Consider the following 8,817-nt stretch of genomic DNA (forward strand, 5'->3'; position numbering starts at 1 on the left):
TCACTGTAATTTAAACAGTAAGTGGTAAGACTGGATAATACAAATAATTTCTTTTAATTCATCTGTGGTTTCCAAGTACTCTATAGAAGCAGTTTTCTTCCTGTGTGTAGGAAATGAGATGAAATGAGATGAACCTGTAATAATTCTACAATGAAATATGGCAAGGTGTAATACGTCTATTTAGTTTTGAAATACCCATGTCTCTTGATGCTGCTGATAATGATCTAGAGTTTGAGGGAGGAAATGTCAGTCTCTTGCTTTAGTCCTGTGTAGGAGATACAATTTATTTTAGATCAGTTATATTTAGTTTTAGTGAATTCAGGCAGGACTTGCTACTTCAGCAGTTAAGGACAGTCTGAATTCCTTGGACCCAAATAAAATTTCTTGCTGTATTCTGATCAAGTTCATGAATTACAGATGGCCAAAATGGAGCCATGGGGAAGGTCCTGGATTCCCCTTTAGGCTACAAATCAGATTTTATATTATTATGCTTACACTGGAATTTGCTGGGAAGGAATAAATTTGTTGTTTTTCTGTACTATTTTTCATCCTTTGGCATGGAATCTCATGGTAATGTTTGTGAAGGGTATCAGCCTGCCCCTTTATGAAGGAAAAGGAAGTTGTGGACACCATATTTGCCACTGTGATATCTGAACTCTGTTTTGGGGTGACTTGAACTAGGAGGGAAGGGTTACACCAGTGTTCAGACCAGCTCTGATCTATTTGCTGGATGGTTTTTTATTTTGTTTACCTTCTGTCACCTATTTCTTCAGCAATTCATGACAAGTCACTTGGGGCAGAATTCAGATGTTGGCCTGGAAACAAGGCCATGGTGAGTTTGCTTTCTGGTGCACATGCTCTTCTATCTGTGTCTTTGCCCCAGTTTCCTCGTGGGGAAATGGGCATGACACAAACATCAAAGGCATCTGTTAAGGTTGTTTTTGTCCAGTGAGTGCTACGATTCCTGAATTCAAAGTAGAAATTGTGTATTATTGGTGCCATTAAAAAGGGTTTCTTTACAAAAGCAGCAACATTTAATTGAAAAGAAAGCTCTAAGGGCATAAATGCATCCATTTTTATAGCATTCTTCAGGAGCTGATTGTAGTTTGCTTTGTCTTTTGCAGTTTCACAGTGACCCACTGACAGCTGTAAGTGCCTGTTATGAAGGAGACACAGTCATCATCTTTCCCGGGCATTACGTTGTGGATGGCGTGTTCTGCATCGCTGACTCAGTTGAACTAGAAGGTAGAAGGTTTAATAGCATAAAGGGCCATGAAACAAGGAAATAGAATGAATTAAATCAGCTCTGCATAAGGATTTACTCTTTGCAGAGTTTGCTGGAAACATTTGCTTTTTTTCTTCCAAGTATTCTGTTTCTGCTCTAGAGCCATGGCTGAGGCAGGGTGGAGTTAAGTTCTTTCATTAGCCGTGGTGCAAATAAACTGCAGATATTGCTGACTAATAGCAAATCCATTATTTCCTCCTGTTTGTCTTCATAAATTGTGATTACATAGGTAATAGAGAGGATTCAACAGGAACATAAGGGACTGGATTGTTGTGATCTGGGAAGCACAGGAGTAATTCTGAAAGGCTTCAGTTTTTAGAGTCACTGACTTGAGTACTTGAGAGATGTCCTTGTTTGCATGTCCTAATCTGCTTCAGGGGTACACTCTGAGCCCCACAGTCAGTGCAGCCCTGGGGAATGCAGAGGGTACAAGCCAGGGGCTGTTAGAACTTGGAGCACGTCAGCAATGGCTGTATTATGTGAATCATGTGGGTAAAGGAGGGAGCTTTTGGTTTAAGGCATTTTTTTTTTTCTGTAGAAACAGACACAGCATATGTCATTCTATGATTTTTCTTGCAAAAAATTTGTGCTTAAAATCCTTTTGCCTTGTCCAGGATATGTTGCTATCTCTCCTTCACCATTCTTGATATCTCAGTGCAATCCCTCAGCTTTAGGCAGGCACATTCTGTTGCAGTTTATCGTTGGGGCTTGTACAGCTTAGATACTTATACAGTTGCATTTTTATCTTGTCAAAGCTTCTTAATGGGAAGAAGGGTGAGAGTTTAATTTCCTGCTGTTCTGGACTTTAATTTTTCTTGCCCTTTTTGTTTTATGAGTGTCATTTTCTTTCTTGCCCGTCTCTTGTGTGTGTTTGATTTATACAGATAAACATGCTGATAGCCAGTGCACTTGCAGGATAAGGGACCTAGATAAAGTGCTTTATTTATCTCAAGAATGAAATGGTTCTAAAATTGTGTGTGGTGGTATTTATTCCTCAAGCTTTGAGGAAGCAGTAAAATAAATGGTGCAGTAGCACACATTAAAGGATGAGGTGCTCTATTTTAAGGAGCAAGGCATATAAGTACCCATCTTTAGTACAAACTACACTCTGAATGAGTACATGTCAGGGTATTTAATCTTCTTATATGGACTCCTGTTGGATAAGGTATTAGAGCAATAGTAGCAGCCAAAAACCTTTGAAGTAGGAGCATCAAGACAAACTTTGCTGGCACTAATCTGAGCAGCTGCTGCTTTGGTGGCTTTCTTGGGATGAAGGGCTGACTCATGAGAGATATAATATCACTTTGCTTAGTAGAGCTTTTATTTTTTTCTGCAGCCACTCTTTCAAGTCAGTACCAAGTAAGTATGAAGTATGAAGATGAGTAAGTCAGGGATAAATAAAAACTTACAGGAACTAAGTAAGGTTAAAGCAGTAGGTGCTGCAGGAAGTCATGGCAAGGATAACTTCCATGCTTGAAAAAAATGTGATGCAAAGGTACCTGAGATCTTTCCTTCTGCTTGTGCAGTGGTTTTTCAAGCTGGATTGGGCATCTTGAGCATCAGCCCCTCTGTGATCAGCGTTACTGGATGATAGTTGGCTTGAGCTCCTGTGGAGCCCCTCGTGCAGGCAGGGGCACAGCCAGGACTATGTTGTGTTGAACAGCACTGGGCACCAGAGGAACCTTTCCTTCTCTGTTCCTTGCCTTGCACTGGCTTCCTTCCCTCTACTAGAGCTGCCAGGCAGAGCTGAAGTGTGCAGCAAGCTGAAAGCATAGTTAGAGGAACTGCAGGGTTCCTAGCTGTCTGCAGGACAGTTAGTCCCAAAACTTGCCTTGGATATTAACCTCTTTCTGTAGTGGTGTGAAGTTAAATGAGATCTGCCATTTGCTGTCCTGTGCTGCTCTCATTCTGTGTGCTGAAAGTGAACTGCCCCACACACCTCCTCTCCAGGGGTGACCACAAACCAGGAGCAGTGGGGAAAGATTTCTATGATGAAGTATCAATTACTTAACTTTGCATTACATTGGCTGTCTTTAAAACTTTCTGCCAACTCTTGTTCACAGTTTGTTTTGTTTTGGTTTTTTTTAACCTTTCTAATTGCACATGGCAGTATTCATTTATTTACTTGGCTAAAAGCTGGCATTCAGGCACTTCTTATCCGAGTTTGTGTGTGCTTTCAGAAGATGATAGGACTCATGCTACTTTAATAGATGTTGCATTATTGCTTTCCTTATCATGATTCTTGTCAGTGACAAGCAATAAAAGCTTTACATGCTCATAAATTTCCCTGTAAGTGTTTGAATGCTGACAACTGTGGATGGCTCAGTAAATCAATGTTGGCACATGCTTGTGAAAGCTTCTTTTTAATCTGAATTAATCTGGAAGCCTGTGTAACACACAAACACTGAATTTTCACCCAAGTTTCATGTTGAGTGAAGCTTACTAACAATACCAAGTCCTTTGCACTTTTTTCCTCATGTTGTGGTGGTGACTGCTTTTTCCTTTTGTGCTCTTTGAAACCTCTGCCTGCTCTAGCGAATTCGTGTCCTCTGAAAGCAGACTGGAGGTGCCTGTGTGTCCTCATTGCATCCCCCTGCTCTGCTGTAACTTTTGGGAGTGAGAACTCTGGCCTTAGCAAATGTGAGCTCAGTTACCCAATTGTTCAACTATCTTAGATAATTTTGCATTTTGTCATTCCAGTAAGGTAACTTTTGAATTTGGTTCTGAGTGCCTGTACCTTGGCACAGAGGGGCCAAGGTAAGGCTGTAGCCTGGGCACTTGGTGGAAAAGTCTATTCTCAGTATATTAGTACCTCAAGTTTTAAACCTCCATCTTTAATTCAAATATCTGTTATGTACTGAGCACCTCTTTGTCACCAGTTATTCTTCACACTTGCACCTTTCCCCTCTGCTTTCAGGCTTTGGGCTGCCAGATGATATTGTGATAGAAAACCAGGGCAAAGGAGACAACTTTTTTGACTGCACAGGAGCCAATGTGAGGATCTCCAGTTTGAAGCTGGTGCAACATGATGCTGTGGAGGGGATTTTAAGTAAGTGTAAAAGCATCTTGACCTTTTTGTGACTCTTTAATTTAGTGTTAGAATAAAAGCTGGGACCCAGTGTTGGAGTTCAGTAGTTTCAACAAAATATTGTAGAGAGGAGCCCTACGGGTATATATACCAAGGCTTCCTCCTCTTCTTAACTTGCTTATAATGTGAACATCAAAATAACTTATACTCTGTACTTTCAAGCTACTGTGGCTCTTATATTTTATTATACTGGGATAAGATCATTTGACTCAATCACTGTTCTGCTGTTAAGGCAACCTGGTTCTGACTGCTGCACAGCCTTTGTCAGGCTACCTGGAAAAGGAGGTAATTCCTCTTTCCACAGAAAGCCCCCATGGGAATACTCACTGTAGCTGCCCCAGCCAGTGCTCCACTGAGGAATGGAATATGTTGGTGTAAACTTTGTTTCTGACAGCAGCTTCCAACTGAGACTCAACCAATCCTAAATTGTATCCAAGAAGCTTATTGGCCGTGGCCTCCTGTCTTTCCAGAAGGCACTGATTAATACTTTGCCCCAACAGACATTTGATTTTAAAATGTTTGTTAACACTTGCATGCATGTATTTAATATCTTTTGAACTCAAAAGTCTCTTAGGAATGTAATGGAAAGATTGCTGCTGTTTGTTTAAAAAAAAGAAAAGCCAAAAAAGTCCACAACAAACCTTTGAGCAGTGCTCCCTTGCAGCAGTGTTCCTGCTTGTTCTAGAAAAACAGCATGAGTTCAACCCATGCATGGGCAAATTAGTAAAATTAACCCAAAGTGGATAAAATTACAATGGGAGTTTTATCACAGTGCAAAAATTCTGTAAGGCTGTCTATCTGTAAGGGGGCTTTATCTCTGCATGACTGTTTCATCCAGCAGTAATTGGCTTCTGTGCATGCAGATATCCATCATGGGAAAACCACCCTGGAGAACTGTGTGTTACAGTGTGAAACCACAGGCATCACAGTGCGGATGTCAGCGGAGCTGGTGATGAAGAACTCTGACCTCTATGGGGCCAAGGTACAGACTATTCCTTAACTTTGCCTTATTTCCTAGTTTAAAGTAAAGGTTTCTGTTTGGAAATGGTGCAGTCAGTCACAGCGTGACTCCTGTCGCTCTGGAGAGAACCTTTACAAATTAATTTTGGACAGCTACATGTTAGTGAGTTTAAGAGATTGGTCCCAGGGGTCCTGTATCCTCCAACAGTGTCTACTGAAATGTCTCATGCTGATTTGTGTGTGATTAGAAAATGATGTTGTAACAGGGGACATCTATGAAACAATAATTGATGCATTGCCAGACTGATTCACATCCTGCAATATTTTTAAAGTGATTTTCTATTTTCTCTGCCCATAAATAGTTTTCTTATGAAACCTTGCATTTCTTCTGCAAGTGAAATGCCCTTTTTGGACACCTTGTCCATGGATTCTTACAGAAGGATGATAAGCACAGAAATGAACTCTGATTAGGGCATTTTGAAGAATGATGGGGCTTGGGGTGTTGAGGGGGATGACTAAAGAACAAGAAGGTAATGCAAGGCTGGGCAGCTACTCTTCACCAGGCTTTTATAATACAATCCCTGGGGCCTCAGCCTTGAGTATTGCTTTTTAAATTGGGTAACAAAGCTGAGGTGGTAACACAGTTTTGCATTGTGCAAACTGGGAGATGAACACACAGATCTGCAACGGGGCTGTCAAGTTAAGTTGTGAATGTGCCCGAACTGTTTGTCAACTGCTGCCAATTGTGTGTTGCAGGGAGCTGGTGTGGAAATATATCCAGGGAGTATGTGCACCCTGCTCCACAACGGGATACACCACTGCAAGGAGGGAATACTCATCAAGGTCAGTCCCCAGCACAATGCACTTGTTTTCTGAAAGCTTCTGAAAGCTGCTGGAATTAGTGCCAGTAACTCAGGTTGCCTTAAAGCCTTGCTGCATTATGCTGAAACTCTTACTTGTCACATATGATGACAATGGTACTTGTTTGCCTTGAGTTGGCCATCACAGCAGTCAACTGGTTTGATTTCTTATCTGGCAGAAAGAGAAAATGCCTTTGGCAATGTCACTTATATAGGCAAATAATCCAGCCCTAACCAATAGGTAGAACTGATTCCACCCAAAACTGGAAGACTTTAGTAGCCCTTTAGCTGAATATAACATGTTGGACTTTTTTTTTTTTTTTTTCTGCAGAGCTTCTTAGATGAGCACTATGATGTTCCCAAGATAACCATGGTTAACAATGTGATCCATAATAATGAAGGTTATGGTGTGGTCCTGGTTAAACCAGGACCCTCTGAGGTAAAGGATGCTTCAGCACAGCCAACAAAAGGTATTTATTTTTGTCTTCCTAGAAGAAACTCCTAAAACTAGTAAATCTAGTATACCCAGGCTTTTGGATTGAATAATTCATAATTTGTATTGGTAATTTGTGGCTGTCATGAAGTAGCAAACCAAAGAGAGAGTGGGATGAGGTGAGGATGTTAAGAATGAAGAAAATTAATTACATAAGCTTTTAATGATGGGGCTGTTTTGCGTGACTGTGGTGACATTCTTACTGTTTCCTGCCTTAGGGAATACACAACCTACCCAGTCAGGTGATGAGACACAACCTACCCAGTGTGTGGAGGAGGTCAGGCAAGAACAACAACCAGAGTGTGTGACTGATGAGTTGGAGCGTTATGAGCGAGCTGAGACTTCTGGGCAAACTGAAGGCAACTGTGAAATTGCCAATGAACTTGGGGCTACTGCTGCAAAGAAGAGCAAGATGCACAAGAAAAGACTGAGTGAACTGGGAATTACAGAAGCTGATGAAAACTTCATGTCACAGGATATGTTCATCTCTGTTGAGGGCAATCAGTTCAAATGGAATGGGAAAGGAAGTTTTGGTACCTTTGTTTTCTGAGTGTCTCTTGCAGTAGACAATTTTTACAGTTATTGATTAGATCACATGCTTGTGTTGTGTTTTGATGTGCATTTATTTCCCAAGTGTAATCCTTATTAAAGAACTGGGGCTAAAAACTAGTTTTGTAGCTCTTTCCTGTCATCCTTTCAAAACTCTAATTCTCCTGAGTGAGCTGCCTTTGTGATGTATATGGCATTTCTTTCTCTTGAACTTCATTTTAAGCCTGGCTTATCTCTAGACAACCTCTTAGCTCTCATTTTGAAAATCAGCTTTACCTATCACCAGCTCACAGAATGGGTGAGGTTGAAGGGACCACAGTGGGTCCATCAACAGGCCCATCTCCCTCAGCCCCTCTCGTAAGAGAGGTGCTCAGTGCAGTCCTTTGTAGCCCTCTGGACCTGCTCCAGGAGCTCCATGTCTCTCCTGTCCTGAGGAGGCCAGAACTGGGCACAGAACTCCAGGTGCTCCTCACCAGGGCTGAATTGAGGGGCAGGATCCCCTCCCTCAGCCTGCTGGCAATGCTCTTCCTAATGCATGCCAGGATCTCACTGGCCTTCTTGCCCACAGGGACACACTGTTGGTCCATGGACAGCTTGTCCACCAAGACCCCAGGTCCTACTCTGCAGAGCTGCTCTCCAGCACGTCTCCTCCAGCCTGGACATCTTACAAATGCCTTGAGAGACAAAGCTTCTATCACTGAAATGTGTGACAGGCCAGATCTTGATAGATACTGAGGCCACTCAATAATGTGTTGATGTCATGTGTGAAGGATAATAGGCTGCAGGCACTGAGCTCTCAGAGTTTAGCTTTCTGAAAAGCTCCTCAGCTCAGAGTTCCTCCTTATGCCCACAGGCAAGCAGATTTCTGAGCTTACTTGGTGAATTGATCATCCAATTCTAGCAGGAATAATTACCCTTTCCTGCTTTTTACAAATGCTTTAATCCCTGTGGCTCATAGAGGAACATTAACGGACTAATTTGAGGTGTTTTATTATGCCTGTTTCTGGTCGATCTTGCCTGACTGCTGTGCTTGAGGACTGTCTGTGTGGGTCCACAGACTGCAGTTTGAGTCACTCACAGTATGATGCACTTGTGTCGTTTTGGGTAAACGATTGGATGGTCTTTACTCACTCTAGTAAAACCTTAATCTCTCAGCAGAAAATAAAACCCTGAAAGCAGTGGTATAACAAAGTACTACTTGAGAGTCCTCAAAGAGTCTTTCAGATCTTTCCTTCAAAGGCTTTTTTAAAATGTGCCCTTGTACACTTTTTTCCAGGTTTGGTGTACTTGTTTAATAGTGTGAAGCATGTTTGTCACAGGTATTTATCACGTTGGCACATTCTTAGTCACCTGTGCAGCTATTTTTAAAGGCAGTGCTATTCACTGATGTGCTTCTGCAGCTTGAGAGAGATATACTGCAGGTTCAAGTTGGTGTTTGGCTGGCAGGGTACCTTTTCTCTGAAATTAAGTGACTGGTGCTTTCCAACCCACTTTTTTTTTTTTTTTTTTTTTTTCACTCTGAAACTGAAATGAGATCACAAATGGAATATTGGTTTCATAATAGTATTTAAATACCATTGTT

The 8,817-nt window shown here is 41.6% G+C and overlaps 1 protein-coding gene across 1 annotated transcript in view; it reads left to right on the plus strand.

Moving 5' to 3' along the window:
* Nucleotides 1–7,354, plus strand: part of SHCBP1 (SHC binding and spindle associated 1) — a 13,892-nt gene extending 6,538 nt beyond the window's left edge. The window contains exons 5-10 of the mRNA XM_027889857.1: nucleotides 1,106–1,245; nucleotides 4,203–4,334; nucleotides 5,237–5,355; nucleotides 6,090–6,176; nucleotides 6,525–6,663; nucleotides 6,905–7,354. Of these exons, the coding sequence (XP_027745658.1) occupies nucleotides 1,106–1,245; nucleotides 4,203–4,334; nucleotides 5,237–5,355; nucleotides 6,090–6,176; nucleotides 6,525–6,663; nucleotides 6,905–7,236 (949 nt within the window). The 3' untranslated portion in view covers nucleotides 7,237–7,354. The remainder of the gene's footprint in view (nucleotides 1–1,105; nucleotides 1,246–4,202; nucleotides 4,335–5,236; nucleotides 5,356–6,089; nucleotides 6,177–6,524; nucleotides 6,664–6,904) is intronic.
* The last annotated feature ends 1,463 nt before the right edge of the window (nucleotides 7,355–8,817 follow it).

The sequence above is a fragment of the Empidonax traillii genome, unplaced genomic scaffold (genome assembly GCF_003031625.1).
Source record: "Empidonax traillii isolate 1590-97213 ecotype Southwest subspecies unplaced genomic scaffold, ASM303162v1 scaffold273:size739602, whole genome shotgun sequence".
Lineage (NCBI taxonomy): Eukaryota > Metazoa > Chordata > Aves > Passeriformes > Tyrannidae > Empidonax > Empidonax traillii.